The following is a 20,101-nucleotide window of genomic DNA, read 5'->3' as shown; positions in this document are numbered from 1 at the left end:
CTGTTAAAGTGGCATTTATATTAATACTTTTGAAACAATCCTGTTTTTTAACTATTTGGCTAATAAATGGAAGATCTGACAGGTTGATCTTTCCACATAACGCCTGTTCCAAGTCTAGCCATGAGTTGGTTTCTGGATTAATTTTTAACCATTTTAAGATGTATTGTAATCTATTTGCAAGAAAGTAATTGTGGAAGTTAGGTAATTCTAATCCTCCACAGCTTTTTGCAGATTTTAAAGTTTTTAGACTAATTCTTGCAGGTTTATTGTTCCATAGAAAGCTTGATATGGATGAGTCTAATGTTTTGAACCATTTTAATGGCGGTTGTGTGGGAATCATTGAGAAGAGATAATTAACTTTGGGTAAGATTTTCATTTTTACCGTGGCTACCTTGCCCATAAGGGACAAAGGCAGGTTGGTCCAGCGTGATAGATCGTCCTGTATGTTTTTCAGTAATGGGGTGTAGTTTAGCTGCACCAGTTCTGATATTTTGGGGGAAAAATAAATACCTAGATATTTTATATTGCCTGATTTAACTGGTATTGTGAGTCCTTGCTCCGCATTACTGTTCAGTGGTAATAAAACAGATTTATTCCAATTAATGGAATAGTCTGATATAGAAGAGAATTCATTAATGATTGTTGCCGTTTCATTTACAGAATGTATATTACTTAAAAACAGTAATATGTCATCTGCATAGAGACTGATTTTATGATGGCTGTGTTTGGTTTTAATTCCTTTAATACTCTCATTCTGTCTTATTGCTGCAGCTAGAGGCTCGATAAATATTGCAAAAAGAGAGGGGGAGAGTGGGCAACCCTGTCTAGTTCCTCTTCCAAGAAAAAACCTATTGGAAGTCTGTTTATTAGTTCTAACTGATGCATTGGGGTTGTGATATAATATTTTGATCCAATTGATAAATGATTCTCCAAACCCAAACTTATGGAGGGCAGCAATGAGGAACTTCCAATTTACTCTATCAAAGGCTTTTTCAGCATCCAGTGATAGTATAGTCATTTCCTGGTTTTTGATGGTGGCATAGTCTATTATGTTAACGAGTCTGCGGACATTGTCATCCGAGTGTCTGCCTTTGATGAATCCAGTTTGATCAAAGTGAATTATGTGAGGAGTGACTTTTTCTATTCTCTGTGCTAGTGCTTTGCAGATAATTTTTACATCTGCATTAATTAAAGAAATGGGGCGATAGCTTGAAGGACTCGTGGGGTCTTTGTCTGGTTTTAGAAGAAGGATAATGTTGGCTGAGTTCATGTTAGGTGGTAGAGATTGGCTTTCATTGATGAATTTTACCGTTTTATAAAACGTTGGTGCCAGTTGTTCCCAGAATTCCTTATAAAACTCTGCAGGAAAGCCGTCGGGTCCTGGTGCTTTGCTGTTAGGCATAAGTGACAGAGCTTCATGAAACTCAGACAACGAGAGCGGAGAGTCTAAATTTGTGATTTGATCTTCGTTTAACTTGGGCAGGTTTACATTGTTGAGAAATGAGTTGATGCTTTGTTCTGATGGATTGATCTGTGGAGTGTATAAGTTTTGATAAAAGTCTTTAAACGCATTATTAATTTTTACCGGGTCATGGGTGATATTCCCTGTTTGGTCCATAATAGAAGTGATTGTTGATTTTTCTTTATTAATTTTAAGCTGATTAGCTAGAAATTTGCCAGATTTATTTGAGTTTTCATATCTTTCCAGTCGAAGCCTTTGTATCTGGAATTGTGTTTGTTTATTGATGATGTCATTAAACTGCAGCTTTAAATTTTTCAGGTCGCCCAGTATGTGTTCCTGTGCAGAAGCAGCATAAGCAGTCTCCAGAGTTTTTATTTTATTTTCTAATTCTAATAAATCTGCTTTCTCTTTGCGTTTTTTATGCGTTGAATAAGAGATGATTTTCCCTCTCATGACTGCTTTTGCTGCTTCCCAAAGAATACTTGGTGATATTTCAGAAGTATTGTTGAATTCTAAGAAGGTTTCCCACTCTTTTTTAAAGAATTCAATAAATTCCTGGTCCTTTAACAGAGACGTATTAAACCTCCAGGTTGAACCCGAGGGTATCGATATTTCCCCAGAAATATTTACAGAGACTGGTGCATGATCACTGATAATTATTGGATGAATGTTGGAACTTTTAATTTCTTTCAAAAGGGAGTTACTGACTAATAAATAATCTAAACGAGAGTGTGAATGATGAACTGGAGAAAAAAAGGTGAACCCCTTAGTGTTTGGATGACATGAGCGCCAAGCGTCGCAGAGACCCAGGTCATTCATGTACTGCTTTAGAATACTTGCAGACTGCCATGTACGCTGGTTTGCTGCTGTGCTGAGTCTGTCAAGTTCAGGGTCCAAAACAAGGTTGACGTCTCCTCCTATAATGATTGTGGAGTCAGAGTGAGCTGAGAGTGAGGTGAAGAATCTGTGAAAGAAGGAAGAGTCGTCAACATTAGGACCATAGATGCTTGCTATGCAAAAGTCCTTATTCTGAATGGATATATTAATGATTACAAATCTGCCTTCTGGGTCAGTAACTGTATCCTTATGAGTAAATGTAACATTTTTATTAATCAAAACAGCAACTCCTCTTTGCTTTGAGTTGAAACTGGCAGAATACATAACTGGATACTGGGAACAGCACAGGAGATGACCAGCTGATAAAGATAAATGGGTCTCCTGCAGCAAAGCTATATCTGCTTTAAGATCATTCAGGTGATTTAACACTTTCAATCTCTTTGGCCCAGAACCAAGTCCACGCACATTCCAGCTAACGATATTAAGACTGTTCATAGCTGTTTTAACCGGGAGAGTGCAAGGCTAAATAGTGCGTGTGCCCATCCGTGTGCGCGTGCCCGCTGTGCGTACCTGCTACACTGACAAGCGCTGTGCGTTGTGGGTGAACGTGTCTTGGCTATGAGCTGCATGTTGCGTGCGTCCTGTGTGAGCCTAAGTGAGGTTTTTGCAGTTTATCAACGTGTGTGTGCGGGATCGCGTGTGCATGCTCTTATGCGCGCTAGTATGCGCGCGCGCCCGTTCCGTGCATAAATAAATACTCACCGTGGTTGCGTTGACTTTACCTGATTCACATATGAGGAGATGAGAAGGGGGGGGGGGGCAAGAGAAAAGAGAGAGGGAAAGAAAAAGAACAAAAAACAAAAACAGCGAAACAACAACAGAAACATGAATGTGAGAGAAAGAAAAAACACTTTTCCTGAGAGGTGTGGATTATTGATGATCCGATTATTTCCTATTCAATTAAATAAGTTTGCTGGTTTCTTCTGGGCAGCGCAGATGTCAGTGCGCCTCTGAAAGCCTTCAGCACAGCCAGGGTGTTACCTCTGGGTCCCGGAACAGCTTGCCATTCACAAAAAGTTTATCAACGGCAACCACCGCGCGGGCTCCAGCAGACAGGTGCTTCCTCCTCAGCGGGAAGAGGATTTTCCGCCGGCGGAGGATCTCGCCTGGGAACTGATCATTCACGCTATAATGTGTGTCTTTCAGCTCTCGCCCTCTGCTTTTTACCTGCATCTTTTGTTTATAATGTTCAAATTTAGCAACAATAGGACGGGGACGCTGATTGTCCGGCCTCTTTCCTCCGAGCCGGTGAACCCTGTGGAAGGAGATCTTCTGGACCTCTTCCTTGGGGAGCTTTAGGTGGACCTCTATGAAGGACTTAACAATGTTCTCCGGGACTTCTCCTGCCTCTTCTGGAATCCCTGCGAACACTAGATTGTCCCTCATGCTCCTCGCCTGAAGATCCAGGAGGGTTTCCTTGATGGATCGGTTTTCCTCAGAGAGACGGGCGGTGTCGTGGCCCAAGGTCTTCACGGTCTCTCTGAGGGCCTGGTTCTCTGCTGCGAGCTCCTGCACCTGCTGTTGGCTGAATTCCAGAGACTCTCGCAGACCTTGGAATTCCTTATGGAGGATCTCCAGCAGATTTAAACGGCAATCAAGGCTGGAGAGCCTTTTATCAATTGAATCCAGGATATCACTCATGTTGCTGCCTGGGGAGGAGACAGCCCCCGGGGAGTCTTCGGGACGGTTGCGTTTGGTGGACGGAGTGGCGGTGTTGGATTTCTTCATGAGGCAGGTATTGAAACACTCGTCGATGTAATTCTCCAGATCCTCCAGGTCCTCCAGGTCTTCCAGGCTGGCAAATGCTTGACAAACTTTTTCAGATTTTTATTTTTTAACTTTCTGGATTATTTAAATATGGCGGTGTAATTAAATAAATCAAAAATGTTTGTTCACAACTTACGCGCCGCCAAGTAAACTCACCACACTCCTCTCGTCGGCTCTCGCGATACTACAGCATCACGTGCTCCCCCAAGATCTTCATCCATCTTCAGTCTCAAGTTTATTAATGCCAAGCACTCATAGACTCTGGAGCCAAACAAAGTTTTATTGACGGTCACTTAGTGTCCAAACTCAGTCTCCCCACAGAACCGCTGGATCATCCTGTCAAGGCGGCTGGACTAGGTGGTCAGCTGCTCACCCGTATCACTCACCTTACCAGACCCGTGCAACTTATCACCTCCGGTAACCATCATGAAGTTATGCAATTCTATATCACTCAAACTCTTCAATCTTAGGCTTCCCATGGCTCCGCAGTCACAATCCCCAGTTTGATTGGGTCAATCATCACATAACTAACTGGAGCACCCATTGCCTTGCCAACTGCCTCCGCTCCGCCGTACCATCAGTTTCTCCCAATCAGGAGCCTGCCCCTGTTGATATCAACCTCTCCAAGGTACCCCCATGTTACCATGATCTCAGGACTGTTTTTAGTAAAACAAGGTCGGGGCTCTACCTCCGCACCGACCTTATGACTGCTCCATAGAGTTATTAAACGGGGCCACTCTCCCCCAGGGACGTTTATTCAACCTGTCAGGTCCCGAAAAACTCGCCATGAATCACTTTCCACGGGCCACATCCGACCCTCCTCGTCACCCGTTGGTGCCATTTTTTTCTTTGTCCAAAAGAAAGATAAGACCCTACGGCCATGCATCGATTACCGAGAATTAAATCAGATCACTGTTAAGAATAAATATTCTTTGCCTCTCATAAATTCCGCCTTGGACTCCGTTCGGGAAGCGCGTGTGTTCTCAAAATTAGACCTTCGTAAAACGTACCACCTAGTCTGTATGAAGGAGGGGGACGAATGGAAAACTGCTTTCAACACCCCTCTTGGGCATTTTGAAAACCTTGTGATGCCCTTTGGGCTCACCAATGCCCCTGCAGTTTTTCAACACCCAGTTAATGACGTCCTCCGAGACTTCCTTAATAGGTTTGTCTTCGTCTATCTTGACGATATTCTCATTTATTCACCCAATCACAATCTCCACACCCACCATGTTCGTCAAATCCTTTAGCGTCTTCTCGAAAACCAGCTCTTTGTAAAGGCTGAATGGTGTGAATTTCACGTATGTATTGTTTCGTTTCTTGGGTTCATTATTGAGGCTGCCAACATCCGCCCCGATCCAACCAAGTTTCCGCTGTCGCCAACTGGGAACCTCCCGATTCACGCAAACAATCACAACGCTTTCTCGGATTTGCCAACTTTTACCGTAGATTCATACATAACTACAGTACTCTCGCCGCCCCTCTCACTCAACTTACGTCCGTTAATAAACCTTTTATTTGGAGCCCAGAAACCCAGGGCGCTTTCGATAAACTCAAGGGGATGTTTATCTCCCAACGTCAGTTTATCGTAGAGGTTGACGCCTCCGATACCAGTGTTCGAGCAGTTCTTTCCCAACGTGAGGTTTCCTTGGGGAAACTCAAGCCCTGCGCCTTCTTTTCACGCAAACTATCACCTGGTGAACGTGACTACGACATTGGTAACCGCGAACTCCTTGCCATAAAACTAGCTCTTGAGGAATGGCGTCACTGGCTCGAGGGGGCGGAGCAACCGTTCATAGTTTGGACGGACCATAAAAATCTCGCTTACCTCCGTTCAGCTAAACGCTTAACCCGACCCCCCCCCCCCCCCCCCCCCCCCGCTAATGCTCTATACGTGCCTTCCTCTCTGCGTTCGGACGTCCTGGTTTGGGGGCATACTTCTCGTGTTTCTTGTCATGGGGGCGTCCAACGGACGCTCAACCTCATTAAACGCAGGTTTTTCTGGTCGACCCTAGATCAGGATGTCAGGGAGTTTGTCGCCGCTTGTACTATTTGCACCAGATCCAAATCATCCCATTCACCTCCAGCTGGTTTACTCCACCCTCTGCACATCGCTGCTCGCCCTTGGTCACGCCTTGCCCTAGATTTCATCACAGGGTTGCCTCCATCAAAAGGTAACACCGTCATCCTTACCATTGCTGATCGTTTTTCTAGGGCTGCACAGTTCATTCCTTTGCCTAAACTCCCCACTGCCGCTGAAATGGACGACATTCTGGTTCATCAGGTTTTCAGATACCACAGGATCCCCAAGGACATTGTTTCAGACCGGGGACCCCAGTTCGTGTCCCAGGTCTGGAGAACCTTTTGCTCCCGTTAGTCTCACCTCTGATTATCACCCCCAGTCTAACGGCCAAGCGGAGCGTACAAATCAGGAGTTGGAAGCTGCCCTTCGTTGCCTGGCTGCTCAGAATCCATCCAACTGGTCCAAGTTCCTAGTATGGATTGAGTACGCCCACAACAACCATCCCTCCTCTGCCACCGGTATGTCACCATTTGAAGTATCCCTTGGTTATTCTCCTCCGCTGTTCCCCTCTCGTGAGCTAGATTTGGCGGTTCCCTCAGTGCAGCATCACCTGCAACGCATCCAGCACATCTGGCGCCAAGCTAAGGCCGCTCTTCTGCGCACCCGGGAGAGCAACTGTCGTCTGGCTAACGGAGAGCGGCCCCGGATTACCAACCAGGGCAAAAATTTTGGCTTTCCTCCAAGAACATACCCCTCCAGGTCACCTCACGCAAGCTAGCACCCCTTTACATTGGCCCTACATCACTGACAAGATCATCAATCTTACCTGTGTTAAACTACGGCTCCCGGCTGCTTTAAAGATTCATCCCTCGTTCCATGTTTCCCAAATCAAGCCCTTTCAGGAAAGCCCCTTATGCCCGCTGTCTGCTTCACAACCACCCGCCCGGCTCATCGACGGAGCGCCTGCCTTTACAGTCAGTCGGATTCTGGACATTCACTGCCGGGGCCGCGGTCACCAGTACCTGGTGGACTGGGAGGGTTGCGGTCCAGAGGAGCGCTCTTGGATCTCCCGCTCCATGATCCTGGACCATTCCCTCCTGGACGACTTTTTCAGGGCCCACCTTGACCGCCCCCCTGGACCGCTTTGAGGCGGTCGTTGAGGGGGGGGTACTGTCACGGTGCCTGTCAGTTCACCTCCCCTCCTCCAGCTCTCACCCCCTGGCTGATTGGAACCAGCTGACCCTCATCTTCTTATCATACTGCCGGTCTTCATATGGGAGCTCCTCACCAGTGTCCAGCGCCAGTTTGTTATACTCACTCCGGTGCTTATGCCTGGCCTTTTAGTCTCAGCTAAGTTTATCTAGTCACTTTACTTACCTCGTCTTGTGCTCACCTTCAGGTTCCTACCTTGGTCACTCTGGTTCCCCCGCTCCACGCTGGTCCTGCCGTCCTCGGCGCCCACGCCTCGCTCCAAGCTGATCACGTCGTCCTCACCATCCACGCCTCACCTCAAGCTGGTCCCGCTGTCCTCAGCGCCCAAGCCTCGCTCCCTCTGGCTCCACGGTTCGACGCCTCCTCGTGTCGCCCCCCCTTCATCTGCATCAGCTCAAAGGACACCAAGCTCAATCCACGGAGGAGACTCGTCCACGTCCCCTCAGAAACTTATTTACCATTGGAAAAATAAATCCATTCAAAGTCATCCTAGCTGTGAGTTTTCTTCCGTGTTTCAGCGTCTGGGTCTGCTACGTCTACGACGTCATGACAATAGGTAAGTATTGGAACGAAGATCGACTGGTAAATTGAGAGCTTTGCTTTCTGGCTCAGCTCTCTCTTCACCACAGAGCTCTCTTTACCACAACGGACCGTTACAGCGACCACATAACAGCGGACGCTGCACGATTCGCTTGTCAATCTCACACTCCGGTCTTCCCTCACTTGTGAACAAGACCCCAAGATATTTAAACTCCCCCACCTGGGGCAGGGACACTCCACCTGCCAAGTGATGGCAAACTACCTTTCAAAAAACCATGGCCTCAGATTTAGCGGTGCTGACCCTATTAATCAAAAATTCAATTCAGAGGATCACAAAAATTGTTAACCACATCCTTTGTTGGAGTGTGAAAAGGAGAGAGAGTGCGAAAGGTGGGGTGGCAGGTGTAAGAGAGATGAAGAAAAAAAGATGTGTGGGGGGGGGAAGTTACAGAATCGAAAGATGTATGAAAAAGAAGGGTAAAAATCATCATTAATCAAAGAAAAACAGTGAGTCTGTTCCTTTTGCTGGTGTGGAACCAAAGACCACAAAGAGTTTCCATGAAGACGACCTCACCCTAGGAGCTGAAGCGGCTCCCCTGACCATGGTCGGGTCAAGAAAAGCAGAAAAGGATAGCAGCTTTTTTTTCAAAGTAATTATAGAGCTGCAGGCCTATTCATTTTCTTGTGAATGAGAAACAAACTTTGGTTGTTACACTCTAAAACATTATTTGGGCTGTAGTTGGAAAGATAAACTTTTATACATTGATCTAACTTATTTAGTTTGGTGAAAATAAATCTTTATTTTTTGTTCATTCAACTTAAGAATAACATAATAATAGTTGTCTGACATAGTTATTTTACTTTCAATCAACGTAATTCTATTAAGTTGGTGTAACTTTGGTGTGAAGCTGTCAATGTGTCATGACCTCATAACGTAAGGCAGCGCAAGGAATTGTGGGATACCACTTTCTTTGCGTTTCTGGGCAGATTAGGGTTTAAGTGTGAGTTTTTGTCCATGGGTTTTGTTGTCTAGCTGTTTTACTCTGTTTTAACTAGTAATTCAAACTGTTATGTTTATTTTTTTCTGCACCATGAGTTAGAGGGTTAGAGAGGATGATGACCAACCCACTTGTGCCGTAAAACACTGTTTGTCCCAGTATTAAAGACAGAGTTCACCTCACGTGAGTTTCTGCCTTGTAATGCGAGACATTGCTGGGTCATTCATGTCTTTGATATGGATGTGAGAAATGTGTCAATTTAAGTTGTATAATCAAAATTTAAAAAGAATTAAGTGAGATCAACATATTAATTGAGTTGGATAGACATAAAAAATTAAGTTGAATAAACTTAATTCAATTAAGTTTTACCAATTGATTTACCAATTTTACGTGTTACCAAGCCGATGGAGGGGAATCGTGGGATTGTTTTCTGGACTATTATGAAGCCCGTATATGCTCTCACCTGGTCAAATCCACCACAGAAAAGTCCTTTGGTCCGGTAGGCATTAGATGTCTACATTTCTAATCGTTTAAAACTCATATTCCTTACACTTTATGCTAACTCCCAAGTCAAGACTTATGTAATGAATAATAACCAACTTCTCTTACTTGTGAAGTTAAGAGATGAAAGATTTTTTTTTTTTTACAATGTTAGAGCTTGTACGATCCCCTCCTCCCATTGGCCCTTCAGATCATTTTCTTGATGTTTTATTTTTCCTGTGTTGTGATCGGTGAGTTTGTTTGTCTTTTCAGAGAGACGCCATTGTCTAACCCTAACCCTAACCCATCATCTGGTTAACAAAAATTAAAACATTTTTTTTTATCCATTTACCCTTTATAATAAATATGTCCTGATCCCCCTCCGTGAACCACCACTTTAATACGGTGGGGGTTTGATAGTTTAAGTAATCCTAGGAACTATGCCGTCTGGGGCTTTTGCACCCGGTAGGGTCCCCCAGATAAAGAACGGCCCCCCATGAGAAGCACCAACAAAGATTCCTGCTACATTGCCTGGATTGGCGTCACCTGGGCCTAACCCGGGAGCCAGGCCAGGGATTGTGGCTCCCCCCCTGGCATCTGGACCGGACTGTCTTTCATAAAACAGTGAACCACTCATCAAAGTGGCTTCATTAGACTGGTTTAGATCCACCAGGTGGCTCACCCATATTCCTGCACTGAAAGACTCATAAAGGGGAACACAGAAATGAGTGGCATCTTTTCCCCTTAGAACCCCCCGCCCCCATCACAGGATCAAAGGGTGGGGTCATGGTGGAGATGTGGTCTTCTGATAATGACTCAATTCAAATACGTCTATATAACATTTAAAAGTCAGAGTAAGACAATAAATCCAGCAAAACATGGAAAACTACAAAGGCAGACCATGTTTGGCACAAAAAACTAATAAACATAAAATTCACACATAGGGCTGTGACGGTGTGGGATTTTTTATCACCGCGGTGATGAACCAGCAGGGGGCGCGGTGTCGCGGTTAACCGCACAGCCCCACCCCGCCCTCGCCCCGGCTCCGCCCCCCGCCAAATCAAATCTCCTGGCGGCCGCCGCGTCCCAAAAAAGTACAATTACAACGCAGTATTGTTTATTTACAAATAACAGTAACAACTAACTACTACCTATCTAACTAATGAACTAACTATATAGGTGTTGTAGATTGACTGTGACTTTGTGAGCGCGGTGCGTCTGTAAGAGGAAGGACGGAGTGAAGGATAACAGTAATAAATGTTTCCCCCAGAAGAAAAGTGACTGATTCCTTATTAAACCGCTCTGTAGTAGAGCTGTGACGCTGTGGGATTTTTTTTTACCACCGCTGTGATGAAGCAGCAAGAGTCATGGTGTCTGTCGGGACTCTTGGTGCCCCCCCGCCCCCAACACAAAATCCTCCGGCGGGCGGCCACGTCGCGCACTCAAGAACGCATGCAGCTTGTAATGGAAATGAATACAATGGAAATGAATAGAACGCAGTATATTTATTATCAAACATACAAATAACAGTAACAACTAAATAAATAACTTATTAACTAAATATACAGGTAAACATTTGCAACCTTTGAAAACAAAAAATGACCAGGTGCTGCTGCTTTTATTTGCCAGTCTTCATGTTTCGTGACAGGAACACCAACATGTTAACCTTGTCAGGCTTAAGAGAAGACCTTAACGGGGTAACGATGTTGCCAGCCGCACTAAACACACGCTCCGATGGCGTGCTTGTTGCACACACAGTCAAGTATTTCCTTGCAACTTTTGATAGCAGAGGGAATCGAGCCTGATTATCCAGGCAAGCGGATCAGAGTGCAGATCCAGGGCCTCCTCCTGCAAATACCTCGTTACTTCAGTGTCTGGTGACGGCTAAATGTAGATTATGGCCAAAGCAATTTAACCATGTCCAGCCAAGCTTCCGGACCACAGCCACAATATTTGCTCCATTGTCCGTTGTAATGCAGATCAGTTTCCTCTCATCCAAGGACCACTCTTGGAAGGAGGATCTGAGGGCTTCCGCCAGTTTGTCAGCCGTGTGGCTTTCTGGCGTGAACACAGTCTCCAGGCACTTTGATTTTAGTTCCCAGTTTGTGCTCAGATAATGTATGGTCAGGCTCATGTATGGCATGTTGTTTACGCTTGACCACATATCAGCTGTCACTGAGAAATAATCGACGTATTTTAACTCCTGTATTACGCCGTCCTTCACTGACAGATACTTTTCAGGGATCGCTGTTTGAGAAAAGTACTTTCGGTCAGGAAGTACATGTACTTGTCAAATTCATGTAACATGGCTTTGAACGCTGGCTTCTCAACGGTACGAAATGGCACCATTTCCTCAACCAAGTAACGAGTGACGCTGTCGGTCAGTGCTCGCCACCGATTACTGCCACTTTGGTACTTCGCTCCTCTTGCAAAGGCCTCGGAGACTCCCAATTGTCGCTGCTGGCCTGAGGTAGGTGGTCTGCTGCTGGTTCTCCCAAGTCCGACAAACGCCACAGGATGGTTGATTCGCAGATGGGATCTTAAATTGGTCGTATTTCCTCTGGAGACGGAAACTTCTGTACGACATATACGACATATTGCCTTGTCCAAATTCACCGGCTGTCCCTTGTCATCTGCCTCAAAGCCAAAGTGTGCCCAAATATCCGACACAGTATTGGATTAAGACACTAAATTCGTTGCCATTATTATTCTCGAGCGCACAAGCGTTATATGGCGTATACCAAATGAAGCTACCGGTAGGCATACTTGCTATCAAAATCTAACTAAGTCCAACTGTTTCAGTTACGCTATTTTTTATGCCTGTGTTTGTGCATTTAATTTAAAATTATATGTAAACATTACAAATACTAAAACATGGCAAGCAGTTAATTAAAATCTGACACTCATTAAAAAAGCCCCCCATAATATGTATAATGGGCTGTCCCTAACCTTGCGCTGGAGGACGCAGGGTTTTTCCACACACAGGACAAGAGGACTCGTATATAAAAAGTAAATTATCAGCAAAGAGGAATGTGGTTAATGTTTTTATTATAGTTCAAATCACGCACCATATGCAGAACTAAAAATAAAATAAAAAAATAAAACGTGCGGTGACGTGCGGTGATGAGTCATCACCGCGGTGATGCGGTTATCGTCACAGCCCTATTCACACACATTATTAATTTTTAACTATGTTGTCAAATACCTTTCACTCCTCAGTATTTTTGCTGGATATCACAAAAAGATAGTTTTACGTGAAAATCCAAAGAACATCTGATTGACACTAACCCAATCTAAATTTTATCAAAACCTCAAGTCAATGATGTGCAGGAAACCCTTTGGTTCTTCATTGTCTGGGAGAATTTTAACTGGTGACGTTAATTTCCTTCTTGTCCGCAGAAACTGTTCAGGCGTTGTTCAAAACGAATTTCCCCTCTGCTTTGCCTTTCTACCCACTGGAGATTGTGCTTTTTGCTTTCCTGGGGTAAGTTTGCTTTAGCAGCATCTCACCGACTCAAAAAGACTTAAGTTCGATGTTTAATTAACCCTTGTGCTATCCTAGGCACTTTAACATTGGGAGTTGGGTCATCTAGACCCACTAGACAGTGCTATGAACCTTTTTCCTTCAATGATTTGTGATCTTCACTGGTGTCCATGGATTATATGAAATCTTTCCACCTTTATCCACCTTTGTCATGGTAGGGAGAACACATCAATGTAAGGGGGGGGGGGGGTCATCTAAGATAGCACAAGGGTTAATGTCACTCACACTCAAAGGTGGAACCGTTGTATTTTTCATCTGATTGTTTTTTTTAGTTTTTGCTGTTTTTCATTCACCTTAAGACTAATGATTTCTGTGCCCATTGCTGATTTGATTCCCAGTTGCCTCTGTTTTTCCTTTCTTGTGTGGAAGCAGGCTGCTCTGTGGAGCTGTTGGCTGCTGCTATCTCTTTTGCCATCGGTGGATCCTACAATTTACCAAAACCAACCCGCTGTTTATTAGGATGCAGACAGAGTGAGAGTTTATTCAAAAAGCCAAATATTGATGAGTCTTTCTTTTTCCTTTGAAACAATATTATGGCCTCAGATCTTAAAACAAGTTAAAAAAAGTTTTCTCTCACACACACAAAACAGCCCAAACTTGACTTCAACACCTGTATTTCCAAATCTCCGCAGGAAGGGTCTGTACTCTGCCGGGGTCGTTTTTTTCCTGGCATGCCTGACATTCCCCCCTTCGACTGGACAGTACATGGCTTCAGAGGTGGGAATCAGGAGCCACTTTAGCTTCTTTTATGCACAAAGTCTTTCTTCAAAGGCTTGCTCAGTGCAGAAATTTTAGTTTTCTTTGAAAGTTTCACATTGTTAGCATTTTGTGATAACTTTTCCTGGGTGGGGGGTTGACTTTGTTCTCTCCTTGACTGACTGGGGTGGGCTGGTGGTTGCCTAGAGCAGTGCTTCCCAACCCTGGACCTCGGGGAACACTGTCCTGCATTTTTTTAATCCAATCCTGCTCAAACACACCTGTCTTTGATGACTGTCATTGTCAAGCTTCTGTAGAGCCTCATGATCACTTGAATCAGGTGTGCATCAGCAGGGCATGGAAAACATGCAGCTTGGTCGGGCCTCACACTGGAAACACGGCCTTGTGCAATGGCCTTTCTTCCTCTGGTTTGGGGTCTGTCATGGACATGCTTCTCTGCGTGGGTATCCTGGGGACCCTGACTGCCACTGCTCCTTTGCCTTCAGCAGGGGCTTGGTGTGGGTGAAACTGGATGCTACCCTTCCTTTTTCTCTCTTACGTTCTACAATCTATAACATCATTGTGTGCTGTAGAACACAGACACTCACCTGACATGACTTGTATGCAAATATTTACTAGAATTGACACTGGAATGCAGAAGTCGGACCAAGTCATTATTTTGCAAGTCACAAGTAAGTTTCAAGTCCTTGTCCTCAAGTCCAAGTCAATCCCCAAGTCAAGAGCAGGCAAGTCCCAAGTCAAGACCTACCAGTCTCAAGTCTAGTCCAACAACAGAGTCATAGTATTTACTCAGTGGGGCAAAAAAGTATTCAGTCAGCCACCAATCGTGCAAGTTCTCTCACTTAAAAAGATGAGAGGCCTGTAATTTCCATCTTAGGTAAACCTCAACTATGAGACAAAATGACTAAAAGAATCCCAGAAAATCACAATGTCTGATTTTTTAAGAATTTATTTGCAAATTATGGTGGAAAATAAGTATTTAGTCAGTAGCAAAAGTTCAACGCAATACTTTGTTATATACCCTTTGTTGGTAATGACAACAGTCAAACATTTTCTTCACAAGGTTTTCACAAACTGTTACAGGTATTTTGGTCCATTCCTCCATGCAGATCTCTAGAGCAGGGATGTTTTGGGGCTGTTACTGGGCAAAGATTCTCTATGGGGCTGAGATCTGGAGACTGGCTAGGCCCCTCCAGGACCCTGAAAAGCCCAATGCTCTAACATCCACAAACGGTAACTCCTATCACAACTTGAGATTGAAGGGATACATTACAATACCACACCAGAGCCAGAACAGCAGGTCAGAAAGGATGCTATACCACACTCCCACCCCGAGCTTGGGTACACAGCCCCAACAACTACAGATATGCTGAGTGAGGCAGCAACTGACCTGAAAGACAAGATCATTCCTAGAATGACCACTGGGCAACCCCGACACAAGCTACAACGGTTAGGTGATGTACTGCCTGAAAGTCTTCTGGAAACTGCGAATTAAGCATTGAGGGCAATTTCTACCACAACAATCACAGAAACCAATGAACTGGTTTACACTTCAGCAGCAGTGATCCTTGAGATGCTTGGCTATAAGAGCAACAATGGAAGAAAACAATACCCACCATGGAAGCAACGGTTAGAGGCCAAAATCAAGTCAATTAGGAAGGATGTGAGTAAGCTGACAGAGGCTCAAAGAGGTACAATGAGACAGCAAGTACCTAAGAAATACAGCCAGATGCCCATACCTGAAGCACTGGAAACTGCCAAACAAAGGCTCCTAGCCTTGAGCAGCCGCCTAAAGAGGTACACAAGAGACAATTAAGCCAGACGGATAAACAGGCTCTTCGCAACTCAACCTGCAGAAGTGTACACTCAGTGGCAGGGTCAAAACAGCCGAGCAGACCCACCAAGGCTGGAAACTGAACAGTATGGGACATATGGGAGAAAGACACAGCACATAACAGCAATGCCCAGTGGCTGGTCTCTCTGAGAAAAGAACATAGGAACCTCCCTGAACAGAATCCAGTAACCATCACAGTGGCTGACATCCAAGAAAGAGTGTCAGGTATGAAGAACTGGACAGCACCGGGCCCTGACATGATACATGCCTACTGGCTAAAGAAGCTTACCGCACTCCACGAGCGCCTGGCAGCACAAATGAACCAGCTGCTAAGAGATGGGACTCACCCCGAATGGCCACCCCTCACAGGGTGCAGTCCCATCCAACTACCGGCCAATAACCTGTCTCTCCACAACATGGAAGCTCATGTCAGGCATCATTGCAACCAAGATAAATAGGCACATGGATCAATTCATGAGTAACACACAGAAAGGCGTTGGTATAGACTCCAGAGGAGCCAAACACCAACTCCTGGTTGACAGAACAGTTGCTCAAGACTGCAAGACGACACACCAACCTGTGCACAGCCTGGATTGATTACAAGAAGGCCTATGACTCAATGCCACACACATGGATCACTGAATGCTTGGAGCTGTACAACATCAACAGGGTTTTAAGAGCCTTCATAGGAAACTCAATGAAGCTGTGGAAAACCACCCTTGAAGCCAATGGGAAGCCACTTGCACAAGTGTCCATCAAATGTGGGATATACCAAGGTGATGCTCTGTCCCCACTGCTGTTCTGCAGAGGTCTGAACCCCTCAGCCAAATATTCAACAAGACTGGCTATGGATACCTACTCAGAAATGGGGCCACCATCAGTCACCTCCTCCACATGGATGACATCAAGCTATATGCTAAGAGCGAGCGTGACATTGACTCCCTGATCCACACCACCAGGATCTACAGTACTGACATTGGGATGTCATTCGGGCTCGAAAAATCCAGCCGGATGGTGAGAAAGAGAGGCAAGGTAGTCCACACAGGAGGGGTCTCACTCCCAGAAGGAACAATAGCAGACATTGAGGACAGTTACAAGTACCTTGGAATTCCACAGGCAAATGGCAACCTGGAGCAGGCAACAAGGAAAGCTGCAACAGCTAAATACCTCCAACGAGTAAGGCAAGTCCTGAGAAGCCAGCTCAATGGCAAGAACAAGACCGGGGCTATAAACAGCTACGTACTGCCAGTTATCAGATACCCTGCAGGAATAATAAGATGGTCAAAGGAAGAGATACAGACCACGGATGTTAAAACACGAAAGCTCCTCACCATGCATGGAGGATTCCATCCCAAATCCAGCACCCTGAGACTGTATGCTAGCCGCAAGGAAGGAGGCCGAGGACTAGTGAGCGTAGAAGCCACTATCCAGGATGAAACATCCAAGATCCATGAATACATCAAGCTCAAGGCCCCAACTGACAGTGTGCTCAGTGAATGTCTCAGGCAATGGAGAGCAGAGGATACAGTGCTGGAGGACAGATCCTCACGGGAGGACAAACCCCTGCATGGGTTGTACCACCGGACCATAACTGAAGTGGCTGATATCAAGAAGTCCTACCAATGGCTAGAAAGGGCTGGCCTACAGGACAGCACTGAAGCGCTCATCCTGGCAGCTCAGGAACAATCCCTGAGCACCAGAGCAATAGAGGCTCAGATCTACCACACCAGACAAGACCCAGGGGTAGATCTACCACACCAGACAAGACCCAAGGTGTAGGGTTGATGGATTTATTTCATTTTGAATGGTGTAAGTAAATTCGATTTGTTTAAAAACAACCAACTGATAGATAAATCATGTTTGTTCCATTATTGTTTATTTAATGAACAGAATTTTATCTTTAACAGTACGGGGGGAAAAAGATTCATTGGTTCAAAACACGATAAATAAATAAAATAATCAAATTAAAGCGACATCAACTACTAAGATGAAAATAATACAAGTGCTGCCAAGAGTAATTTAACGCAGAAATTGCAAGTGGGATGAGGGCCTTTTAGTATATGTTTTTGTTCGCCATTAAGATTCTATATTGTTTGCCTGATGGCAGCAAATAGAAGGAATGATAAAGAGGATGAGTGGTGTCTTTGATGAGAAGGGTTGGCTTGCCTAAACATTGATTGCTTCTGCATTCCACCGATGGGGTCTGAGGTGTTTGGATGGTTATGCTAGCCTGATTGGTTGTTTTAGTGAGCATTATTTTGTGTTTGAGTGTAAGAGAGTGAGACCAGAAGGATATATTGTATGTAGTATGGATTCAATCAGTGAAGTATGTACAAGAAATAAAGTGTCCTTCTTGATATTAAAGACCCACTCCGATTAAAGAAATTGTGTTTTTGGTGTGTTTGCTAATAATAATAAGAATAATAATACATTTTATTTTAAAAGCACCTTTTAGGAATCTCAAGGCCACTGTACAAATAAAATGAGTAAAGCACAATTAAAACAGCTGGGAGAGAAAGAAATGGTGCAAAGGTGTTAAACATGATTTTCTGAACAGATGGGTTTGGAGTTTAGATTTGAATAGGGACATGGTGTCAGAGTTTTTTCTAAATCCAGTGAAAGGGAGTTCCAGAGTTTGGGGGCAGAGCAGCTGAAAGCCCTGCCCCCCATGGTGCTGATGCAGGTTAAAGAAATAGTCAGGTAAAGGGAGGATGAAGATTTCAGGGAGCTGGAAGGTGTAAGGACTTTGATGAGAGCAGAAAGAACAGGAGGGGAGAGGTTGTGGATGGACTTAAAGGTGTTTTGCAATCAATTCTTGTTTGAACTGGATGGCAGTGGAGCTGAGTGAGTGGAGCTGACCTGAGTAATTAGGTCAGAGTTTGGTTTTGGAGGGAGGTATACCAATGCAATGATGGTGGGAATGGATCTAGATATTTGTAGCACAGTGCAGTCCAACAGAGAAACCAGGGGCACTGAGACAAGTGTGACTTTCCACTTCTTGCGGGGGATTACCGGAAACCTCCCCTGCGGGAGCCGCAAGATTTCTAAACATAAACAAATCCATCAGGAGTTGAGTTGTTAAGGTGTGAAAAGGCGTTAGGCAGTTGCCAGGTTTTGATTAAACAGAGGAAATCCTGTTTGTGCTTGGTGAGGAGTTGATTGATTAATTGTCCCTTGTCTGTGAGTGAGCAGGCCAAAGCTGATAGCGGTGTGCTTGAGCGGAGCAGATCTGTCAAGTCTGATCTATAAGATTTGTTCAAATCAAAATTGAACATGTTCTTGTGGCATCTTTCTGATGATGGAGGACATTTATAAAGAAAAGATTGAAACTGCTTTTCTGAGTATTTCTTTATACAAATTGTGGTGAGTCGGGAGCAGATGGACAAAATGTCCTTTTAGATGTGGCGTAGAACTGCAGGCCACAAGATCCCTGCTCCGTCCCTTTCTGATGCATCCACTGTCAGACAAAAAGATTCATGAAGGTCTTTGTTTTCCTCGTCTGAACTGGAAACTTGATCAAAACTGATTGGCTGGATAGCTCTGATCTTGCATCTGTTTTTGTTGCACCACTAATGGTAACATGAAGGTATGAGGGGATGTAAGCTTGTGAGACAGATTGTAAACACAGGCATGATGGTAAATCAGCACAGGCTTACTTCGCGCCAACAGTCCCACCCACAATTCAGAGGTGAATTTCTGATGAACTCCTGCCACTCTGCAGAAACTAAGTCCTAAAAAACAACACAGGTTTTTGGATTTTGGCTAAAAATGGCATTACCATAATTAAAATACCACTAGGAACACTTTGAAAATAAACAAGAAGATGATCGGAGTGGGACTTTAGCAACATTTGTTTTATCAAAATGTGGATGCACCGTTATGTAACGCAAATGTCACTCATTTGTTCATCAGTACACCACGAAAGAGCTCCTCACCTCGTTGTTGGATTGCAGACAGTGGAGCTCTTTATCCCACAATGCATCAGTCCATCAGGAGTTGTCACTAAAGTGGAACACCTCAGAAATGCCGCTTCTCTTGTCTTTGGCATTCTTTCTGCTCATGAAGGTACCAATAACACAATTATGTCTTCTTGAATTGTATTTTGTTGGCTTTTCTAGGCCTGTATGCAGAAGCAGTGGTCAGTGTTTTCGTCTGGCATGTTTTCCCCTTGCATGTGTGGGTTTTCTCCGGGCACTCTTGACTTCATTATTTCTCTAAATTATTACTAGATGTGGGTGTGTAAGTGTGTGTTTTTGGGGTGTCCTTTAATAGACAGGTGACTTATTCAGGGTTTACCCCGCCTTTGCCCAAAGGTATCTGGGACAGGCTCTGGTGACCCTATGACCTTGAAATGGATTCAGCGGGTTAAGAAGTGGAGGGATGTTGGCTTTCTCAGTTACAATGACTCATAACTTGAATAACAAACAGAAGGCAGACAAAGCACCTCAGCAGGTGTTCTGCTGCTGGTAGGAGCAGGTTTTATGTCCAATCAGGAAAATCTTTTGCGAGTGAATAACCTGGCATCTATCTGGACCAATATCAGTCGTGTGTACAAAGCAGCAGAAAAGGCATAAAAGAAAAAACCCTGAAAGGAGAGTTATTCTTGGTTAAAAGAAAAAGACTGTTT

At 44.6% G+C, this 20,101-nt stretch overlaps 1 protein-coding gene across 3 annotated transcripts in view; it reads left to right on the top strand.

Moving 5' to 3' along the window:
- The window catches only part of clcnk (chloride channel K), a 58,505-nt gene that overhangs the window by 20,889 nt on the left and 17,515 nt on the right, over window positions 1–20,101 (top strand). For all 3 annotated transcript variants that reach the window (XM_078949764.1, XM_023956262.2, XM_023956261.2), the window contains 4 exons: window positions 12,779–12,863; window positions 13,296–13,394; window positions 13,556–13,640; window positions 19,387–19,539. In XM_078949764.1, the coding sequence (XP_078805890.1) occupies window positions 12,779–12,863; window positions 13,296–13,394; window positions 13,556–13,640; window positions 19,387–19,539 (422 nt within the window). The remainder of the gene's footprint in view (window positions 1–12,778; window positions 12,864–13,295; window positions 13,395–13,555; window positions 13,641–19,386; window positions 19,540–20,101) is intronic.

This window comes from Oryzias latipes, chromosome 7 (genome assembly GCF_053564925.1).
Source record: "Oryzias latipes strain Hd-rR chromosome 7, Olatipes_Hd-rR_3.1".
Lineage (NCBI taxonomy): Eukaryota > Metazoa > Chordata > Actinopteri > Beloniformes > Adrianichthyidae > Oryzias > Oryzias latipes.
Note: the sequence above shows the minus strand (reverse complement) of the source record. Positions and strands in the feature narration are given on the sequence as shown.